Below are 24,682 nucleotides of genomic sequence, written 5' to 3' on the forward strand. Positions count from 1 at the left end.
CTAATATGCATTGCCTTCTCAAATAGTTTGCCTATATTAGAAAGCAAGGAGATGGGTCGATAATTTGTGAAATCTAGTAAAGAGCCTTTTTTAAATATTGAAATAACTTTGGCAACTTTAAAAATATCTGGGAAAAAGCCACTTTTAAATGAGTTATTTATAACAGTACAGAGAGGCTTAGAAATAATGTGTGGGACTAGTTTAAGGAGGAATGTAGGTACGCTATTAGGACCAAGACTTTTTTCAGTTTTGAGTGTGTTTGTTATGAGACCGGATATTTCATTTTCAGTTACAGGATTAATAAAAAACGATTTAGCATTTGGAATGTTAAGAAAGTCACTAAATACGCGTTTTGGGGTATGGCTTTGCCAAGCAGTTTGCTATGTATAGTGCTAAAAAAATTGTTAAATATATTAGATACGGCAGTGTGATCAGTGATAAGATTTTCGTTCAATTTAAGTTTAAAAGATGTATTGTGTGTAGAAGGTCTAATATTAATGATTTCTTTTATTCCCTTCCAGGTGTTTTTAACACTATTCAGATTATTATTAAAATACGTAATAATGTATGTTTTTTTGCTAAATTTTAATAAATTGGAAATTTTGTTTCTATAAAATTTAAATTTTGTAAATAATTCATTTTTCTTATAAATATTTTTTGATTTTGTAAACTTTTTATAAAGTTTGTTTTTAAATGAGATAGATTTAAGTATTCCATATGTTATCCAAGGTTTTGATTTTAGTTTAATTTGTTGGTTGGTTAGTATTTTGTAAGGAGCATGTCGGTCTAAGATTTCATCAAATGCTTTAAAAATAAAAATCATAGACTTATTAACATCATCATCTTTTTTAATGAAGAGTTTCCAGTTGATATTAGAAAATTCTTTAATAAATAAACTTTTATTAAATTTTTTGAAGCATCGTCTGTAAGTTTTTACTTTTTTGGGGTGTTTGGGTAAGCCAGGAATGCAAATAAATTGTGCCATGTGGTCTGAAATTGAAATCGTAAGGTTACCTGAGTATTGATCAGTTGAATGAAAGTTTGTGAATATGTTATCAATCAGCGTTTTAGATGTAGCCGTTATGCGTGATGGTAAAATTATAGAAGGGCTTAGTGAGTAAGAAGTTAAAGAATCAAGATATGTAGAAACAGGGTTAGATTCATTGTGACTTAATATTAATAGATTGTGACTTAATATTAATATTAATAGATCCATATTAAAATCACCCATTAGAAAGATCTTTTTTTTTTCATTACTTAACTTTTCAAGTAGAGGAGTCAAGTGGGAAGAAGTAAACTCATGTTGATTCATTGAGGGATGACGATAAATGCAGCCAATTATTATGTTTGATTCACAAGGTTTTCAATTTCAACAAAAATAGACTCTAAATATTTAGATGAGTAAATCATAAGATCATTGCGAACTACGTAGTTTAAATTTGAGCGTAAGTATAAAAGTGCTCCTCCTTTTTTAGCCTTAGTAGGACAATGCTCAATATTAAACCCGTTTATGTATATATCAGTTATATTTGTATTGTTTATATATAAATTAGATTCTGTAATACCTATTGCTAAGGGAAAATTGTTAAGAGAGCTGATAAGACTACAGAGTTTGTCAATGTGGAATGGTAGAGAAGCAATGTTAAGATGAATATATAGTTCTGAATTGGGAAGCATAGTTTTATTGAGATTAATAATGTCATAGTATTTGCAATTAACAGAACTAGAAAAAATTATTTAGATCTTTAAAGATCTTTTTATGATTTTTATTCTTTAAGCTCGAAGTTGGAAATCAAGCTGAAGGCCATACTCTTAGATAAACAACTATGACAATAAAAATCTGACGAGTCATTTGAAAGAAGATTAGAAGAATACGCATCAATATGGGTACACTTTGCATGGACCCATGAGTTACACAGATCACATTGGATGGCTCTTTGATTAACAGTTATATTTTTATGACAAGTGTTGCAGAGAGATTTATATGTCATAATCTTTAGAAAAAATATTTTTATGTACATGCAGTATTAACTAATTAAAGTGACTAAAGTGTAAAATAGAGATTTAAAAAATAAATGCAAAGTAAAAGACTAAATTTAATAATTTAAAACTTGGGTAACCGTTAGCGTGAGTAATCGAAAATAGTTTTTAAAACAATATATAAAAATAAGAACAATCATAGAAAAAAGGATTCACATTAAAGGTAATTAAAAGCTAACTTTTATAAAATTAAACAATCAAAATAAATTAAAATTTGACAAACCACGAACTAATGTTAAAAGTAACTACAACAACAATAAATATCGAATATAAAAAACTAATAATACGATAATAATATCTATACTATATTATTAATATAAACTAATAATAATATAACTACTGTTAACTGTTACTAATAATAATATTATCAACAAAGATACTAGAACAATAACAAATAAAAATAAGTCAATAATAAATAAGTTTATGAAAATATAATATTAAAAATAAATGTAATATATTAAATAACTAGGTATGAAACAAGGACTAATAATAAATACAATTAACTATGAATAAATAAAGTAATGTGAGAAAACAAATAATAATATAATGACTGAAAAATAATAACTAATGAATTATAATCATGATTAGAAGTTATATCGTAAAGAAAAAAGAAAATTATTTAAAACAAAAAATAAAAAAAAATCTTTTAACTCTACTTTTTCTCTTTCTTTTTTATTTGATTATTAAATTCTTCTTATCTTTTTGTTCTTTTTATTTGTTTACTTTACTTTTCGTTCTTTTGTTTACCTTTTTTTTTTTTTTCTTATTTAATTTTATAAAGTGTTCTTTTTTTTGAAAAAAAAAAAAAAAAGAATTCGAAGTTCTTTTTTATTTTTTTATATATATATTTTCTTTTCCTTTTTGAATGCTTTTTGGTGTGTGTTTGCTTTAAGTTAATTTATATGATCGTTGATAAGTTATTTGTGCTTATAAAATAAATAATTAATATTTTTATATATAGTTTATTTTTTTTCAATATTCTTTATATTTATCTTTAATTTTCTCTTTTGCCATTATAAAAACGCATCTGCCATTTGCGAAGACCTTGCAAGAAAGTAAGATTGCAAAATAAAAAATATGCTTACAAGAATGAAAGGCCTCAGAATGAAAAAATATATTAATGCTAATGTGTAAACATAATTTGTGTAGTGATTAAGTAATAAGCATCTCCTCAGAGTTGCGTCTATTATTACTGGCATTTCGATAAGGATTGACACTAATAATTAGTTTATCCTGTCAGACAAAATCATTACCACTAATGCTTCACCTGTGACTTATGCCTAATCCATACTGCAGTAAAAAAAGACTCACTACATTTAGCCAAAACACAACCATCCCTAAATTTGTACAACACCAATATTTTTTGATGATATGATATTAAAGGTGTAGATCTACTATACAACATAAATAAAAATAACTAAATAAATTACTTACCATACCACCAAAAGAAAACATGAAAACACAAAAATACTAATAAATTTCTTTTTAAGACATATAAAACCAAATAGGTACTTTTAGCATAAATTAACCCAAGACAGTTAGAAAGCAGTATACCTTAATAAAATTTTTTTAAAAATCAACAAAACAACAATAGTCTTCAATAAACTCTAACACTGTCATAAATACCTCATTCGAAATATGTTAACCAATCAAAAGTGTAAGAAAATAAGCAGCCCGCGCAACCCCAAATCATTATAATAATAAAATAAAATAATCTATAATGGTTAGAAAAAAAAAACGTTGCACAAAAACCATTAAAATTGTAACCCGCATAAATGTAAACATGTAGTCAAGGATATAAGAAATTCTCTGAATAATAATAAAAGACAAAAATTGTGCATATGAAAATTAAAGCAAAGCTGAGTAATGAATGTATGATATTATAACATAAAAAAACAAAGATTTTGAAAGCATGCCTTTGCTATTATTTGATTCTTCAATAAGCTTATAAGACAAATATGTTTGAGTAGATAAAATTCTTAAACAGCATAAATTTATTATAATAAAATTTGTTTTTTTATTTTAATAAACATATCTTGCAAGAAGCAGTTTACAAATTAAAACCTAAATGATTAGTTTGACAAAAAATTTTGCTGGTAGAAAGAGAAATAGAACAGTATAGTACAGTACAGTATAAAAATGTAGCAGTATATAAAGGTATAGAACAGTCATAGAATAGCACATGGTTTAATTACAATGCATCATCCAACAATTAGCAATACTACATAGTAAGCATGTATGCAATGGAGAGTGTGAAAAGAACTCAACAATTTTTAAGATTTCATTGGTAGATAATATCTACTATCAAATATCAGCTTTCTCTACCAAATCATCAGTAGTTAATGCATCTCTTAGAAAAATGTACATACCTTGAAACATAAATTTGCAATATCTGCATCTTCCAAACTTAACAACCTACTTAATGACATTTTAACAAGAAAACTATGTAACCCATATCTTAGGGCAGGCATGTCACAATATGCCTTGATGACTAAAAAAGGTCGTTTTGTATCCTTTTTAAGAACTAACACTTTTAGATCTATTAACTCATTTTCATGAGTCAATAATCTTAGTCAGTACAATACTCAATAGTATTTGGAGTTGTTTGCTTTAGTGTATTTTATGACTTTATTTTATTTCAAACTGCAGATCGTTATTAACTTTTTATTTCTGTTTGCCTATACCACTGAGTATTACATCTTTTAATAATATATATCTATCTATATTATATTACACTAAAATTAGATGAGATTTTTATATGAAAAATAAACATTAACTTAATAAAACTAGAACTAAAACTGTTTACTAAAAACTGTTAAATAAAAATGCTAAACATCACTGAAACCCATGATGCTTTGCATGGAAGTTTACATTTAATGCAATAAAATTATGCAAGTTGTCTAAATATATTATATGCCAGTTTGACTGGGACCACCTTATTACCTTACTAGTTTTAACTAAAAACTATTGTTATTATCATTATTTTTGTTATCATTTTTATTTCTATTACTATGATGATATACTTATTAATATTATTATTACTATTAATAATATTTTCTAAAAATCAAAAAAATATTTAAAAATTTTCAAAACTACTTTATTGCATTAAGATTTGGTATAAATAATTCTAAAAAATCATTATTTTTATATGTTAAAAATTATTCTATTATATTGGAAAGTATTTATCTTATTACCAACACAAAGGTCTGTTAGAGTTTCTACTTCACCAATACTTGTAATGAAACCACTTTTACACATGCAGTTGTACCCTCCAACAAAATTTATACATATTGCATTAACTGAGCAGTTGCTTTTGTTTGACAAAGCGCATTCATTAATATCTATAACCATATAAAAGATAATAATTAGATTCAAAGTTTATATAACATAGATACATAAAAATTTATATTATATACAGATAAAAATTTATATGACATAATTAAACAGGAAACAGTATACCATAAAAAGCTATTTCAGTTCTGAAAAAAAAAAAAACGAGAAAGAAAAAAAAACAAGTAATTTTTTTGAAGTTAGTTTCCAAGCTGGTGATAATGTATGCACTTTTTTATGCTAGAATTGCTAATGTTCCAAAACAATAAATATATAATAATGTAGTTAGGAAATTAAGAATTATAAATTATAGAATAAAAACACAACAAGTCTATAGCTTTTTAAGTGGATAAGGCTGATGAAATTTGCTATTAACCAATACCCTAAATTACAAATGATAAACTTTGATGCAATGAAAATTTTTGGTAATATTTTGAGACAATTTAAAAACAGTTCATGCTGATTATTAGGCTGCATGTAAGTAAAACGAACAAACAAAAAAATATTTTCATCAGATCATTGTTTGTTAGATTTATTACAACAGAAGTTAGCATATCACAAAAACACAATATTACTTTCAATGAAAAATAAAGACAATTATATGGTTATTATCAAAAGCTATATTACCTAGACATTTATTTGAGAGCAACTCAATTCCACCATTAGTTGTGTTAAAACCACTTTTACACATGCAGTTGTATCCACCAACAAAATTGTTACAGGTTGCATTAACTGAGCAGTTGTTATTGTTGGAAAAGTCACATTCATTGATGTCTATAAACCATTAATAAAAAATACATTTTTTATAAAAACAGTATTTTTTATATAAAAAACAAAAAAGAAATTTCAATTCAAAAAGTACCCAGTTTTAAATAAGAACTTTGAATGCAAAAAATGATACATCAAAATTGGTACTATTAAATAAGTTATACCAAAATGATAGAGTAAAAATGATCTGAAGATGGTAGAATTAACACCGGCTTTTTTATGCAATATTAAAATGAAATTATGCAAACAATGAACTGATGACAAGTTTTTATATAGCTAGAAACATAAAAAACATTTATTCCACCTCTGTGAAATTATAAAGCATGCAACAAGCATATCAGCATTAACAATAAATTGAAATTATTTGGTCTTGTGACAATGTGGTTATATCTCCCTCAACAACAAATGCTTTGTAAGTACACAAAATGATAAAAAATAGTGCAGACCATTAAAAAAAAAATAATAATAACAAAAGAAATTTTTTTTTCTTAGTGAAAAAGTAAAAAAATATATATATAGAAAAAAACTTTTAAAATTTTTTTATAAGTATCTTTTTTATAACAATATTGCTATAAAAAAAATACTTATAAAAACATAAAAATTTTATAAACGATTTGGGTTGAAAAATTAAGGTAATTATTATATACATTTATTAACTGTTTAGTTTAAAATTAATTGCAACAAGATATCTTAATATTTAATATTCAACTGTTATATTTACATGAATATTTGTACAAACATTCATGTAAACATAACTTTTTTTTAAATTCAATAAAAACAATGAAAAAATTATAAAAAAGTTCTTTTTAATTATTTTTTCGATGATTTAATTAAATTTAAATAAATGTGTTTATTGTATATATATTTTATTACCAAGGCATTGGTCCGTGAGCAACTCTATTCCACCGTTACTTGTATTGAAACCACTTTTACATGTGCAATTGTACCCACCAACCAGATTGTTACATATTGCATTAACTGAGCAGTTGTTTTTGTTTGACAAAACACATTCATTAATATCTATAACCATTAAAATAACTTATTAGTTGCAAAGTTTATACAACATATTGAAATAGAAGCTATCATATCATAAAAAAAATGCAATAGTGTTCAAAAACAAAACTGTAAGCGAAATATAACTTATAAATAATAGCTTATATTACCTAGACACTGATCGGAAAAAGATTCTATTCCTCCGTTACTTGTATTGAAACCACTTTTACATGTGCAGTTGTATCCACCAATCAAATTATTACAAATGGCATTAGCAGAACAGTTGTTTTTGGTTGACAATTCACATTCGTTAATGTCTATAACCAAAAATGAAAAAAAAAATTTAATTTCAAAAATTTTTATTTCAATTTAAAAAATTTTTTTAGTTTCTTTCAGACGTTTGTTTTTTTACAGTTTATGCTGATTATTAGGCTGCATGTAAGTAAAACAAATTTACAAATGTTTTCATCTGATCATTGTTTATTTATTAAAACATAATATTAGCGCAGAAACTACTTTTTTTAGTTTCTTTTAATAAAAATATAAATACTATCTTTTTTATTACTTGTTATAAAATTATAAATGATACATACTTTTTAAAAAACTATTACCTTGACATTGAATTGAGAGCAACTCAATTCCACCATTAGTTGTGTTGAAGCCACTTTTACACGTGCAGTTGTATCCACCATCAAAATTGTTACAGGTTGCATTAGCTGAGCAGTTGTTATTGTTAGACAAGACACATTCATCAATATCTACAAATCATTGCAAATAATTAAAAATATGTTTAGTTAAAAATAATAACTTCTATGTAAAAAAAAAAAAAAAAAAAAATTGAATAAAAGAAACCAGTATTAAAACAGAGTTTTGACTGTAAAAACTATGCATAAAATTCGGTACTACTAAATAAGTTATGTCAAGTTTGGCAGGATAAGAATAACCTATAGATGGTGGATTTAACACTGGTCCATTATTTATCCACTATATATATAACTATAAAACATAACTAAAACTGTTTATCCAAATTTAAATGAAACTAAACAAACATTCAACTGGTAAAACTCTATAATTTAACAAAGAATATTTATGCAACATTTAAATAAAACTATACAAACAATTTAAAATTGTAACACTGTATTAGTGTTAGGTATAAAAACTAATGGTAAAATTGTATTAATTTTTAACACTATATTAGCTAGTAACTGAAATATTCAATTGACATTATAAATTATAAAATATTTAACTAAGAAACAAAAGAGATTAGGACTGAGTTTTAGCTGTGAATAAGGAAAATGATGAGTCTTATATGGTGCAATGATATCACTGCATATGTTTCAGCTAGGATTGGCTTGGGATTTTGGGAATGGGCTATTCTGGAATTCAATTTGGTTAGAAGATGGGATGCAAATGGTATAATGGAAGCACCTTATTTACAAGTAAGAGCAGTTTTAGTGATAACATTTTTAACAAAAGGTTTCTTAGAAACCAATTTTGACTAAAGATTTAAGATGTCATATTAATGAATTCAGATTTAGTCATAACAATAAATTCTAATGCAATGATAATCATCAATCATTATACCAAGATTGTTTACTTATATGTCAAGATTACTACTACCAAGCATTAAACACCAGAATACTATTATTTTACTAATAGATACTGTATTACTATGTAATTGTTTTAAGAAGCAGAAACTTCTTGCTGTCAAAAATTAAAAACATCTGTTTGTCCTGGTTGCAGTCTACCCAACACTAGAGCTTCTCACAAATTTTTTTTTTATTATTTCTTTTTGTTATTCAAATGTTTGACCAAAAATCTAATGATATGAAAGCGATTTAAAAATTACTTATAATAAGATTTTAGGATTTCCTGCATTTATTTTTGCATTAAATTTTTTACTTATGTTTCTTTTTTATTTTAAACTTAAAAAAAAAAAAAATGTTCAAGAGAAAATTATATTGTTTTGTTTTTAGAGCTTGTTTATGGTGATTAACATGTAACAGCAGAAAGTATACATTAATTTAAATAATTAACATATATTAATTTAACAAAAAATTAATAAAACAATGCAATAAATATTATGTTCAAAATTTGTGCAAAATTTTCCATGAATCATCTGCATCTAGTAAGTTGACACTTAATCTAATAAGTTTATATTATATTTCTGCTTTTAATGATCAGAAATTGAAGAAAAAGTCCCCATATCCTGAGTTTTAATATCAAAAACAATTAGTTTTACAGAGTTTGATAAAATTAATTTAACAGATTCTGGAAAAAAAAAAACATTTAAAAGAGGGATTTTACTTATTTTATTTGACATTAATGTCAAATAAAAAAATAATCACTGCCTACTTATTAAAATGTCATTTGAAACTTTTTTTAAACTTTTTTTAACTGGCTCTTTCTTATATCTTTGAATATTAATATTCTTTTTTTACTTTAAAATTTTATCAATAAAAAGAAAAATAAACAAAAATTTTAAACCATATTTGTAAAAATTTTAAGATAAGAAAAACAAGTTGCATCAAATGTTTACAGATATGTCTTATCCAGAAAATGAGTAAAACTTCTTGAGAGAAGAAAACAAAATGGTTTAATCTAAGAAAACAAGCAGAAAAAAAAATACAGATTAATCTAATTAACACTTCAAAAAAGCATTTTGAAAGAATTTAATCATAAATTTTTGATAAGATTTAGAGTTTTAATAAGAAAAGTTTTGATTTTGAAGGTTTTTTGTAAAAACCATAAAAAGGTGCAACTGTAACCACTAAACCATATGGGAAATACAATAAAATGTAAAAAATATGAGAAAGTCAATTTTATAAACAGTCAATTTTATAAGTGTATTAACTGGATACCAGTTAATACACTTTTTAAATAACTTATGCTTTTAAACATTGAAAAAAAAAGTTTTTTTAACAAATATTTTTAAAACTTGTATTTGACATACATTAGTGTCTAAAAAACCGAAAAGGATTTTTATGTTTCTTGAGTTTTCCTAAATTCATATTCGAATAAAAGTAAAACTGTTATTTGTTGTTTAGAATATGTAATAAAAATACCTAAAGAAATTTATTTGTTTATATAATTCAAACATTGTGTGTCCTCCAGAATTTATACTGTTTGTTGAAAAAAAATTTTCTTTATAGCAAAAAATACTCTTGAAACTTCATTTTTTAAATTAAGACCCCTTTAAAGTCTTGAAATTTGAACAATTTTTAAACAATACAAAAAACAGAAACTGAAAGAAAAAAATATCTGGGTACCGGATGGAATTTCCTTACTAAAACCAATAGCAATCCCAGACAAGACTCAGTTGGATCCCGCTGACAGAATCAAAATGGTATCTATGTGTGAAATATAATGAGACCCAGTTTTACTTGCTATGTGTGAAATATAATGGGTTCCAGCAACTCAGTTGAACTTGTTAACTTGAAAAATCAGTTTTAGCTTTTATATATATATATATATATATATATATATATATATATATATATATATATATATATATATATATATATATATATATATATATATATATATATATATATATATATACATATATATATATATATATATATATATGTATATATATATATCTATATATATATATATATATATATATATATATAAACAAGATATGCTTTATTTTGTGTATTTTAATATTTAACTGTTTATTTATGTAAATGTTTGTACAAATATTCATGTAAATATAACAGTTTTTTTTAAATTTAATAAGAACAATGGAAAAATAACAAAAAAGCACTATTGTACTTTTTTATTATTTTTTTGTTGATTTCATTGAATTCAAATAAATGTGTTTACTGCTTAACTATTTTATTACCAAGGCATTGGTCTGTGAGCAACTCTATTCCACCGTTACTCGTATTGAAACCACTTTTACATGTGCAGTTGTACCCACCAACCACATTGTTACATATTGCATTAACTGAGCAGTTGTATTCGTTTGAAAAAACACATTCATTGATATCTATAACCATAAAAAAACTTATTAGTTGCAAGTAACATCTTGAAATAGAAGCTATCATATCATAAAAATGCAATAGTATTCAAAAATAAAACTGACAACAAAAAAGAACTTAGAAAAATAATCGCTTATATTACCCAGACACTGATCGGAAAGAGATTCTATTCCTCCATTACTTGTATTGAACCCACTTTTACATGTGCAATTGTATCCACCAACCAAATTATTACATATGGCATTAGTAGAGCAGTTGTTTTGGCTCCACAATTCACATTCGTCAATGTCTATAACCAAAAACGATATTCAACTTTAGAAATTTCTATTTAAATTTAAAAATGTTAAAACATAAGAATTTTTTTCTTTCTTTTAATTATTAGCTTTAGTTTTATAAAGATAAATATTTTTTTTTATGGTTTTAAATGTTGCTAATGGTTTGAAACTTTGCCTAATTTTATTAATAATGGTTTGAAATTTCCCTTATTTTTAGTTTATGAGAGTAAAATGAAATATTTATGTTATCGTCCACTTTCAAATCAGGTGAACAGAAAGCTAAACACACTCACTTCTTGCGCTTATGGGCTAGTACATCAGAGCCAGATGTATGAATTACAGAATTGATTTCAATTGATCAAATGCACACATTAGTCATCATAGGCCATAAGCCATCACTCTCAGCCAAAAGAGCTACAACTCTGTGATGGTGTAAAGTAATGTGCTATGAAGTTAGATTTTGGATATAAGAATACAGTCAGCAAGCATTATGGAGGTCTGACATGCATTATGGAGCTTCTGAATAAAAAGAAGTGTGAGTGCCAGCATAGTCATTAGGCAATTGAGCACTAAAACTACATCAAGCGAGATAGCCGAATGTCCATTTTGTCATTGTGGTGAAGATCAGAAAAAGTCATCAGCTACAAAGAATATATTTATAATTGCAAAGAAGTTCTAGTCTTACTATGCTTAAAGCGGTATCAGGCAAGTTTTTTTAACAATAAAACTTGATATATATTAACTATTATTTCAAAAAAGTATGTAAAATGTTGTACTTTATTGATCAGCAACTAAACATTGTGAAAACTTTTCAACACAAAATGTTGTTTTAATAGTTAACCATAGCACAATCAAAATTTAATATTGGTATGCAACAACATTCCATTTTAAAGAAAGGCGTTTATGTACTTATAAGCCTTCGAACCAACACTTATAGTATATGCACTTGAGCTTTTTTGAGCCAGCGCGCCCCTGTTTTATGCTGATTTTCAGGGCTGCACACAAATAAAACAAATTTACAAAAAAATGTTTTGATCAGATCGTTTTTTGTTGGACAAACTAAAACAAAAGTCTGCATGTGACTAAATGGCAGCAATATAAAATAAAATGTCAGCAATAGCTTAATCAAAAATGAAAATAGCAATATGTATTTGAATATAAGTTTTATTACCAAGACATTTATTCAGGAATGCCTCTATTCCACCACTACTTGTGTTGAAACCACTTCTACATGTGCAGTTGTATCCACCAGCAAAATTGTTGCAGGTTGCATTAACTGAGCAGTTGTTTTTGTTTGATAAAACACATTCATTAATATCTATAACCATAAAAAACAATGTTACTCACAAAGTTTTTTTAACATATTAAAACAGAAGCTATCATGTCATAAAAAAGCAATATTGTTTTAAATAAATTGACAAATAAAAAATAATTTGCTTGTAATCACTTATATTACCTAAACACTGATTTGAACGAGATTCTATTCCTCCGTCACTAGTATTGTAACCACTTTTACATGTGCAGTTGTATCCACCAACCAAATTATTACATATTGCATTAGTGGAGCAGTTGTTTTTGCTTGAAAATTCACATTCATTGATGTCTACAATCATAAAACACGAATGAATCTGTATTGTAATTTAACAATCCTTTATAAAACGAAATTATAAAAAAAAACATTTTTTTTTCTTTTAGTCATTTGCTTGGGTTTAAAAAAAGCATAGGAGAAATAGATAATATTTACCATCTTCTTTATCTTCAATATTGTTTTTTGAGTAAAGATTTTTAAATGGTTTTTTTTGACAGGCCATCGCATTTTGCGAAAATTTTGTATATTATGCTTATTCCGAATTTGTTTAAGAGCACTTGATACAGTGGACACTTTGTGTTAGAAAAAATAAAACAGCTTGATTCTTTCTATGCAAACAAAGCTAATGAAAATTGATCTACAATAAATCTTTATGGAGGAGTGTCAAACAATCATGGAGTGTCATTTGTTGTTAATGCTTTGAAAAATTTTTGTTCCATTTTATGTCAGTGGCATACTAGCCCTAGTGATAATGTGGAATCCCCCATGGGCCTTAACCCATTTACCTTAGAACTCCTTGAAAAATTTTTTTTTTAACTATATTCTGAAAATGACCAACAAACTTTTATTTAAATTCTTTGTCTGACCTAAAGTGATTCAACTTTGAGCTCTTGTATTTTAGTATTTAACATAACCATTATCTAAACATCACCTTCAAAACAAAATAGGTATCAAAATGCATTTATTATTAATGAAATTAATAATAAATGCATTTACTGAAATTCCAGGTTACCAAGATTTGAAAAGTTATTAGAAAAAAAAACAAAACATTTTAAATAATAAAAGAATTAAAAATTAAATAATTTGCTTTTTTAAATATTTTATATGAATGCAAATATATTTTAATATCTCTAGCATAATTTTTATGGTTTGATTTCAAAGTAATGTGTCTGTTTTCTAAAAGCATATTTTCCAAAATGTCAGTTAAACACTTAAACATTAAAAAAGTTCAAGTTTTTAATAATAAAACTTGATATATATATATATATATATATATATATATATATATATATATATATATATATATATATTAACTATAATTTCAATAAAGTATTAAAAATGCCTAGTACTTTATTGATCAGAAACTTAATGCTATAAAAAATTTTTTCAAAAAATATGTAGTTTTAATAACCTAGGTCAATAAAGAATTTTCATCAGAGATAATTTTAGGTTGGCTATTTAATAGTGAGTGACAAGCAAGGGGAAGATATTAGAGATGAATATTAGATACTTCATCAAGATATTAGAGCTATGGAAATTAATAACAAAGGATTTTGGAATGAAAGAATGATGGCTGACCATTGTTGGATGATGTATTGTGAAATTCTAGACCAAAAGTTTAAACAAAAATTGTACTATCAACGTTTTTAATAAAATGTAATGTGTATACTCTTACTTTAAAATTATGTTAAAAGCTCTTTTATGTAAACTAGTTGTTTGCAGTTCATTGCGCTGCTTAGTGTATAATGTATATTAGGGTGTGTCAACAATAGTTCAAATCCTACCATGTCCCTGATATTACCATGCTCAGCTTCGTTTTGCAGCATCTTTGTTCCTCAAACTTGTTTTTTGGAGTTAAAGAGTTAAGAGATGATTGCAACCACAATAAGGAGAAGAAAAAAAAGTTATATAGATAAAATTAAAAAAAGGCTGTTGAGGCTAACTAAAATATATTTTTTATTTATAAACCCACCCTCAATTTCATATATATCATTCGCCAACTCATATCATGACCAATGAAATTTTATTCCTAAATTTTTAAAATTTTTGTTATTTTATTGTATAAAATTTATTAAGAGGTTTTCGGAAACAGTTTTTGAAAATAATTGTTTTTCTTATCACAAGAGACCAATATAATGTATATGTTTCTTATTATCTTTTGCCAAATTTTATCCCAAATAAATGATTTGTATAAAATGTGATTTATGAAACACTTTATTTTCATTTAGATACATAGATCTTCATAATACAAAAAAATAAAAATAATTTCAAAACTATATGTGCCAGAACAAAACTGTAACCCGATATGGATTTAGATACAATTATACATTTAGAATACCTAATTTTTGTTTGAGATGAAAAAAAAAAAGTTTGATTTGGTTGACATGTGTAATTAACCTTAGTGCAATAAAAATTTAATAATGGTATGTAACAACATACTTATAAAAAAAAACTTTTATGTGTTTATAAGCCTACAAACCAACACTTACAGTAAAATCTTTTAATTGTGCTTTTCCAAAAAATTATGCTTGGGGTATTTAAAGCCAGCACGCCCCTGTGTTATGCATATTTTTAGGGCTGCAGGCAAAATGAGTTTACAAAAAAAGGTTTTGATCAGATCATTTTTTGTAAGACGAAATTTTTTGTTAATATACTAAAAGGTAGTAAAATAATAATCAAAACAAAAAATTATAGAAGTTATAAAAAAAATAATAAATTATATGTATTAGAATATAAGTTTTATTACCGAGACATTGATTCAAAAGCGTCTCTATTCCACAAAAATAAATTAATTGTAATCATATATATTACCTAAACAGTAATTAAAAAGAGATTCTATTCCTCCGTTACTTGAATTGAACCCATTTTTACATGTGCAGTTGTATCCACCAGCAAAATTGTCACAGTTTGCATTAACTGAGCAATTGTTTTTGTTTGACGAAGCACATTCATTAATATCTATAACGATAAGCAAAGATGTTAATTGCAAAGTTTATGAAGCATATTCAAAAGAAACCTTTACATCAAAAAAATGCAATATTGTTTTAAAAATAAATCGACAACGAAAAATAACTTACTTGTAATCACTTATATTACCTAAACACTGATTTGAAAGAGATTCTATTCCTCCGGTACTTGTATTGAACCCACTTTTGCATGTGCAGTTGTATCCACCAACCAAATTATTACATACTGCATTAGCAGAGCAGTTATTTTTGCTTGAAAACTCACATTCATTGATGTCTAAAACAATAGATTTCATGAATCTATACTGAGATATAATAATGCTCGAAAAAAACAAAACAAAAACATTTTTTTATTATTCATTTACTTTGGTTTTTGAAAAATATAAGAGAAAAAGAACATGTTTTATATCTCCTTTATCTTCTATTTTTTTTTTGAGTAGTACTTTTTAAATAGTTTGTTTGCACTGGCATTCACTTTCAATTATAATTTAGTAAATTTTGCTTATTTTAAATTTGTTTAAAAGCATATGATACAGTGGACATTTTATTTTTTTAAAAAAACTACTTTATTGTTTACTTCTGCGCAAACAATACTAATGAAAACTGCTCTAAAATAAGTCTTCATGCAGGAATGAAAAACTTTTGTGGGATGTCATTTGTTGCTGATTTTCAGGGCTGCATACAAATAAAACAAATTTAAAAAAAAATGTGTTTATATATATATATATATATATATATATATATATATATATATATATATATATATATATATATATATATATATATATATATATATATATGTATATATATATATATATGTTTTAACACCTGCAGAGTTACTGACACTAGAGAACCAAGCCAATCAGTGTAATAAGCTTTAAAGCCACCAACAACAACTATATTGGCTGAGAGATAAAGAGAAATAGCTTGGTCAATTTGTTCAAAAATAACATCGAAAAGAGTGCAGTCATGAGATGAAGGAGAGTGATATAGAACAAAAAGAAAGGTAATAGAGTTAAAGGTGTAAGTTAATAGAGTGAAGAAGAGTGCAAAAGCAAATAAAAGAGTAGTCTGTAAATTCAAACCTTTCCCAACAAATTCCCCAACAAATGAGTTTCACATTAAATGGGTGAATTTTTACGAATGTAGATGCCCAGGCAAGCATGTGACTATTGGAGTCTTTACAAATTAAAGGAAAATAACCATCAACACTAAGAACACAAGATGAGGCAGGAGAACTCAAATTAGTTTCACAAAGAGCAAGAAGATCTGGTAAACTTTACAAGAGATAAGACTCAACAGAAGAAAACTTACTTTGAAGACCACGAATATTAGTGAATGATAGATTAAGAGAACTTGGTGAAAAAGATGGTTTTTTTTTATATAGTTTGTGGTACTTTAGTAGTTTTTTCAATTGAGAACTTGACTTAAAGCACAAATAGTACTCAGTACTTTATTTAATAGTCCATGCAAATGCTTTATTACCATAGATAAACCCTAAGCCATAACAAAGGGCTTCAAATGTGGCTGTTAAAAATACAAACAAGGACACCATCAAGGCGCAACATGGCAATGTTAGTACTCTGATATTTTACAGCTGCTGATAGAATCGGTCCCTCTGAGAGCTACCACAAAGTTTGAAAAACATGACTACAAGCCAGCCTCAGAACCATAAAACTGAGTTTTAGAGCTGTACACTTATTAGGAGATAGTAAAATGAGTTGCCGTTAATCGTTTTTTTGTTGGACAAGTTAAAACAGAAGCATGCATATTACTAAAACGGCAGTAACAGCTTAATCACAAATAAAAATATAAATATGTATTCAAATATAAGTTTTATTACCAAGACATTGGCTCAGGAGCGCCTCTACCCCACCGTTACTTGTGTTGAAACCACTTTTACATGTGCAATTATATCCACCAACGAAATTGTTACAGATTGCATTAACTGAGCAGTTGTTTTTGTTTGACAAAGCACACTCATTAATGTCTGTAAGCACAAAATATATTGTTGGCTTTTGCAACATATTGAAACAGAAACTTGTATATCATAAATGCTAAAGTGCTCTAAAGTATTTAGCGACAAAAAAAATAACTAACAATTTATCACTTATATTATTACCCAAACACTGGTTTGAAAGAGATTCTATTCCACCGTTACTTGTGTTGAACCCACTTTTACATGTGCAGTTGTATCCACCAGCAAAATTGTTACAGGTTGCATTAGCTGAGCAGTTGTTTTTGTTTGACAAAACACATTCATTAACATCTACAAGCATACAAAAACTTATTAGTTGCAATGTTCATGTAACATATTCAAAAGAAACGATTACATCAAAAAATGCAATATTGTTTTTGAAAAAAGAAATTGACAACAAAAAATAACTTACTTGTATTCAATTATATTACCTAAACACTGATTTGAAAGAGATTCTATTCCTCCGCCACTAGTATTGAAACCACTTTTGCATGTGCAGTTGTATCCACCGACCAAGTTATTACATATGGCATTAGCAGAGCAGTTGTTTTTGCTTGAAAATTCACATTCATTGATGTCTAAGGTCATAAAATACAACAGATTGCATGAATTTTTACTGAGATACAATAATGCTCTAAATTAATAAATGTACAAAGCCTTTTTTTTTTCTTTTCTTTTAGTTGTTCGCTTTTGTTTTAAAAAAGCGTAGGAGGAATAGAACATTTTTTCCATCTCCTTTATCTTCCACACTGTTTTTTGAGTAAAGCATTTTAAATGGTTTCTTTGCACATGCATTCTCTTTTAACTAAAATTTTGGACATTACGCTTTTTTCAGATTTGTCTAAAAGCACAATATACTGTAGACATTTTGTGTCGAAAAAAAAAACAAAACAAAAAACTTGTTTCTTTCTACGCAAACGACGCTATTGAAAAGCGCACGACAATAAATCTTGCAGAAATGACAAACTTTCATGGCGTGTCATTTATTGCTAATGCTTTGAGACACTTTTGCTCCTTTTTATGCTGATTTATAGGGCTTCAAGCAAGTAAAACCAATTTACAAAAAACTGTTTTGATCAAATCGTTTTTTTGTTGGACTAGTTAAAACAGAAGCATGCATATTACTAAAACGGCAGTAACAGCTTAATCACAAATAAAAATATAAATATGTATTCAAATATAAGTTTTATTACCAAGACATTGGCTCAGGAGCGCCTCTACCCCACCGTTACTTGTGTTGAAACCACTTTTACATGTGCAATTATATCCACCAACGAAATTGTTACAGATTGCATTAACTGAGCAGTTGTTTTTGTTTGACAAAGCACACTCATTAATGTCTGTAAGCACAAAATATATTGTTGGCTTTTGCAACATATTGAAACAGAAACTTGTATATCATAAATGCTAAAGTGCTCTAAAGTATTTAGCGACAAAAAAAATAACTAACAATTTATCACTTATATTATTACCCAAACACTGGTTTGAAAGAGATTCTATTCCACCGTTACTTGTGTTGAACCCACTTTTACATGTGCAGTTGTATCCACCAGCAAAATTGTTACAGGTTGCATTAACTGAGCAGTTGTTTTTGTTTGACAAAACACATTCATTAACATCTACAAGCATACAAAAACTTATTAGTTGCAATGTTCATGTAACATATTCAAAAGAAACGATTACATCAAAAAATGCAATATTGTTTTTGAAAAAAGAAATTGACAACAAAAAATAACTTACTTGTATTCAATTATATTACCTAAACACTGATTTGAAAGAGATTCTATTCCTCCGTCACTAGTATTGAAACCACTTTTGCATGTGCAGTTGTATCCACCGACCAAGTTATTACATATGGCATTAGCAGAGCAGTTGTTTTTGCTTGAAAATTCACATTCATTGATGTCTAAGGTCATAAAATACAACAGATTGCATGAATTTTTACTGAGATACAATAATGCTCTAAATTAATAAATGTACAAAGCCTTTTTTTTTTCTTTTCTTTTAGTTGTTCGCTTTTGTTTTAAAAAAGCGTAGGAGGAATAGAACATTTTTTCCATCTCCTTTATCTTCCACACTGTTTTTTGAGTAAAGCATTTTAAATGGTTTCTTTGCACATGCATTCTCTTTTAACTAAAATTTTGGACATTACGCTTTTTTCAGATTTGTCTAAAAGCACAATATACTGTAGACATTTTGTGTCGAAAAAAAAAACAAAACAAAAAACTTGTTTCTTTCTACGCAAACGACGCTATTGAAAAGCGCACGACAATAAATCTTGCAGAAATGACAAACTTTCATGGCGTGTCATTTATTGCTAATGCTTTGAGACACTTTTGCTCCTTTTTATGCTGATTTATAGGGCTTCAAGCAAGTAAAACCAATTTACAAAAAACTGTTTTGATCAAATCGTTTTTTTGTTGGACTAGTTAAAACAGAAGCATGCATATTACTAAAACGGCAGTAACAGCTTAATCACAAATAAAAATATAAATATGTATTCAAATATAAGTTTTATTACCAAGACATTGGCTCAGGAGCGCCTCTACCCCACCGTTACTTGTGTTGAAACCACTTTTACATGTGCAATTATATCCACCAACGAAATTGTTACAGATTGCATTAACTGAGCAGTTGTTTTTGTTTGACAAAGCACACTCATTAATGTCTGTAAGCACAAAATATATTGTTGGCTTTTGCAACATATTGAAACAGAAACTTGTATATCATAAATGCTAAAGTGCTCTAAAGTATTTAGCGACAAAAAAAATAACTAACAATTTATCACTTATATTATTACCCAAACACTGGTTTGAAAGAGATTCTATTCCACCGTTACTTGTGTTGAACCCACTTTTACATGTGCAGTTGTATCCACCAGCAAAATTGTTACAGGTTGCATTAGCTGAGCAGTTGTTTTTGTTTGACAAAACACATTCATTAACATCTACAAGCATACAAAAACTTATTAGTTGCAATGTTCATGTAACATATTCAAAAGAAACGATTACATCAAAAAATGCAATATTGTTTTTGAAAAAAGAAATTGACAACAAAAAATAACTTACTTGTATTCAATTATATTACCTAAACACTGATTTGAAAGAGATTCTATTCCTCCGCCACTAGTATTGAAACCACTTTTGCATGTGCAGTTGTATCCACCGACCAAGTTATTACATATGGCATTAGCAGAGCAGTTGTTTTTGCTTGAAAATTCACATTCATTGATGTCTAAGGTCATAAAATACAACAGATTGCATGAATTTTTACTGAGATACAATAATGCTCTAAATTAATAAATGTACAAAGCCTTTTTTTTTTCTTTTCTTTTAGTTGTTCGCTTTTGTTTTAAAAAAGCGTAGGAGGAATAGAACATTTTTTCCATCTCCTTTATCTTCCACACTGTTTTTTGAGTAAAGCATTTTAAATGGTTTCTTTGCACATGCATTCTCTTTTAACTAAAATTTTGGACATTACGCTTTTTTCAGATTTGTCTAAAAGCACAATATACTGTAGACATTTTGTGTCGAAAAAAAAAACAAAACAAAAAACTTGTTTCTTTCTACGCAAACGACGCTATTGAAAAGCGCACGACAATAAATCTTGCAGAAATGACAAACTTTCATGGCGTGTCATTTATTGCTAATGCTTTGAGACACTTTTGCTCCTTTTTATGCTGATTTATAGGGCTTCAAGCAAGTAAAACCAATTTACAAAAAACTGTTTTGATCAAATCGTTTTTTTGTTGGACTAGTTAAAACAGAAGCATGCATATTACTAAAACGGCAGTAACAGCTTAATCACAAATAAAAATATAAATATGTATTCAAATATAAGTTTTATTACCAAGACATTGGCTCAGGAGCGCCTCTACCCCACCGTTACTTGTGTTGAAACCACTTTTACATGTGCAATTATATCCACCAACGAAATTGTTACAGATTGCATTAACTGAGCAGTTGTTTTTGTTTGACAAAGCACACTCATTAATGTCTGTAAGCACAAAATATATTGTTGGCTTTTGCAACATATTGAAACAGAAACTTGTATATCATAAATGCTAAAGTGCTCTAAAGTATTTAGCGACAAAAAAAATAACTAACAATTTATCACTTATATTATTACCCAAACACTGGTTTGAAAGAGATTCTATTCCACCGTTACTTGTGTTGAACCCACTTTTACATGTGCAGTTGTATCCACCAGCAAAATTGTTACAGGTTGCATTAGCTGAGCAGTTGTTTTTGTTTGACAAAACACATTCATTAACATCTACAAGCATACAAAAACTTATTAGTTGCAATGTTCATGTAACATATTCAAAAGAAACGATTACATCAAAAAATGCAATATTGTTTTTGAAAAAAGAAATTGACAACAAAAAATAACTTACTTGTATTCAATTATATTACCTAAACACTGATTTGAAAGAGATTCTATTCCTCCGCCACTAGTATTGAAACCACTTTTGCATGTGCAGTTGTATCCACCGACCAAGTTATTACATATGGCATTAGCAGAGCAGTTGTTTTTGCTTGAAAATTCACATTCATTGATGTCTAAGGTCATAAAATACAACAGATTGCATGAATTTTTACTGAGATACAATAATGCTCTAAATTAATAAATGTACAAAGCCTTTTTTTTTTCTTTTCTTTTAGTTGTTCGCTTTTGTTTTAAAAAAGCGTAGGAGGAATAGAACATTTTTTCCATCTCCTTTATCTTCCACACTGTTTTTTGAGTAAAGCATTTTAAATGGTTTCTTTGCACATGCATTCTCTTTTAACTAAAATTTTGGACATTACGCTTTTTTCAGATTTGTCTAAAAGCACAATATACTGTAGACATTTTGTGTCGAAAAAAAAAACAAAACAAAAAACTTGTTTCTTTCTACGCAAACGACGCTATTGAAAAGCGCACGACAATAAATCTTGCAGAAATGACAAACTTTGACATTAGAGTCACTGACACTAGAGCCAAGCCATTCAGTGTGATTAGCATTAAAGTCACCAACAACAATGATATTGGCTAATGGATAAAGAGAGCGGGCTTGATTAGTTTTATCAGAAATAACATTAAAAAGAGTGCAGTTTTGAGATGAGGGAGAGCAACGTAGAACAAAGAAAAAGTAAATATAGTGAAGTGATGCTAAATGAAAGCTTGATGAATAGTCGATGGATTCAAACTTAGTTTCCTGACAAATGGGTGAATTCTTACGCATGGTAATACCCAGGCCAAGCATGAGACTATTGGTGTCTTTACAAATTAAAGGAAAATCCATCAACACTAAGATCACAAGATGAGAAAGCCAAACTCAAATTAGTCGCACAAAGAGCAAGTAGGTTTGGTGTACTTTGCAAGAGATAAGACTTAACAGAAGAAAAGTTACTTTGAAGACCACAAATAATAGTGAATGATAAGTTTAGAGAATTCGGTGATGACTATGGTTTTAGTTTAGAGAATTTGATGATGATGATGGTGTTTTACAGATTTTGGTACTTTAGTCATTTTTAAATTTGATAAAGAACTTGACTCAAAACACAGATAGTACTCAGTACTCTATTTAATAGTCCAAGCAAATGCTTTATTACTATAAATAAACCCTAAACCATAACAAAGGGCTTCAAATGTGGCTATTAAAAATACAAACAGAGACGCCATCTATGCGCAAAATGGAAATGTTAGTACTCTGATATTTTAAAGCTGTTGATGGAATTGGTCTCTCTAAGAGCTACCACAGAGTTTGGGAAACATGACTACCAGCCGGTCTCGTAACTATAAAACTGAGATTTAGAGCTGTACCCTTATTAGGAGATTATAAAATAAGTTGTCTAGTCAAAAAAAAAGAGACAGAAGCAAAATCTATGCATTGAGTCAAGAAGATCCAGCATTCAACATCCTAAACTGGAAACAATGTATTAAAAATACATCTGTGCCAGCCAAATAGATGAATAAGGGGTGCTGAGCTGGTCAGATAGAATCTGTTTACTCCTTAAGTATTTGCCATGGGGGCCTTCTACAAGACCGTAGCCAGTTGCATTTAACATCAGCCCAAGATGAGTATTTTTATCAAGGCGTCATCTCCAGCCTTGACTGAGTTAAAAAGTATTGAATATTTGAAAGTAAAAGTTTTAAATGAAAACTTTATTCAGTTTTGAAAATGAATTCTGAAAAATAGTCATGAATAAGATTGTTTAAATTTAAATCAATCAGTTAAATAAATTTATTTTAATAAATATATCATTTTTAAATTTTATTAAGGATATAACATTATTATTGGCAATTATATCAATTTAATTTTAATGTTATATATTATTATTATATTAATTTGTTTTATGTTGTAACTTTTTATAAAGCAAGACAAGTATTTTAGAATTTCAACTTTCAATAAACAAATTAATAATACTTAGTTTTATTATAGTTAAATGTACATGTAATGTTAATTGTAAAGTATTTTGGTTTGTATATATCTAGTTGGCTTATACAGCATAAAAGAAGGGTTCAGTTAAAATTTCACTGTTTACATCATAACTTAAAACATTTTTTTATTACTTTTTCTATAGCAATGAAGTTCTCACTCTAAAAACCACTTAGATACTAACTTCCAAATCACAAACTCACTTAGATACTAACATTCAGTAAATCAGAAAATCACCTAGACACTAACATTCAGCGATTAAGAAGCTCAATTAGAAACTAACTTTCAGTAAATCAGAAACTCATTTAGATATTAATGTTCAGTGAATCAGAATCTCAGATACTAACTTTCACCGAATTAGAAGCTCACTTAGATACTAATTTTTAGCAAATCAGAAACTCACATGAATTCTTACTTTTATCAAATCAGAGAAAAGACTTACAAGGTTGTTGGAACTTAATTGTTACATACAGCATTATCAGCAGCTGTTTTTGTTAGATAAAAAAACATTCATCCATGCCCATCAATCAAAGTAAAAATAAAAAAACATTTAACTAAAATATCAAAATTCGTAATATATATATATTGAAGTTAAAAAATTTTTTTTAACTTTTAT

General features: G+C 27.1%; 1 protein-coding gene across 1 annotated transcript in view; it reads right to left on the reverse strand.

Moving 5' to 3' along the window:
* LOC101240095 (fibrillin-1) overlaps nt 1-24,682 on the reverse strand; it is a 119,736-nt gene that overhangs the window by 13,354 nt on the left and 81,700 nt on the right. The window contains exons 9-31 of the mRNA XM_065787986.1: nt 22,061-22,207; nt 21,774-21,920; nt 21,495-21,641; nt 20,733-20,879; nt 20,446-20,592; nt 20,167-20,313; nt 19,405-19,551; nt 19,118-19,264; nt 18,839-18,985; nt 18,077-18,223; nt 17,790-17,936; nt 17,511-17,657; nt 15,798-15,944; nt 15,513-15,659; nt 12,849-12,995; nt 12,564-12,710; nt 11,260-11,406; nt 10,979-11,125; nt 7,743-7,889; nt 7,302-7,448; nt 7,012-7,158; nt 5,998-6,144; nt 5,235-5,381 (exon numbers count right to left, since the gene is read on the reverse strand). Of these exons, the coding sequence (XP_065644058.1) occupies nt 5,235-5,381; nt 5,998-6,144; nt 7,012-7,158; nt 7,302-7,448; nt 7,743-7,889; nt 10,979-11,125; nt 11,260-11,406; nt 12,564-12,710; nt 12,849-12,995; nt 15,513-15,659; nt 15,798-15,944; nt 17,511-17,657; nt 17,790-17,936; nt 18,077-18,223; nt 18,839-18,985; nt 19,118-19,264; nt 19,405-19,551; nt 20,167-20,313; nt 20,446-20,592; nt 20,733-20,879; nt 21,495-21,641; nt 21,774-21,920; nt 22,061-22,207 (3,381 nt within the window). The remainder of the gene's footprint in view (nt 1-5,234; nt 5,382-5,997; nt 6,145-7,011; nt 7,159-7,301; nt 7,449-7,742; nt 7,890-10,978; nt 11,126-11,259; nt 11,407-12,563; nt 12,711-12,848; nt 12,996-15,512; nt 15,660-15,797; nt 15,945-17,510; nt 17,658-17,789; nt 17,937-18,076; nt 18,224-18,838; nt 18,986-19,117; nt 19,265-19,404; nt 19,552-20,166; nt 20,314-20,445; nt 20,593-20,732; nt 20,880-21,494; nt 21,642-21,773; nt 21,921-22,060; nt 22,208-24,682) is intronic.

This window comes from Hydra vulgaris, chromosome 01, assembly GCF_038396675.1.
Source record: "Hydra vulgaris chromosome 01, alternate assembly HydraT2T_AEP".
NCBI lineage: Eukaryota > Metazoa > Cnidaria > Hydrozoa > Anthoathecata > Hydridae > Hydra > Hydra vulgaris.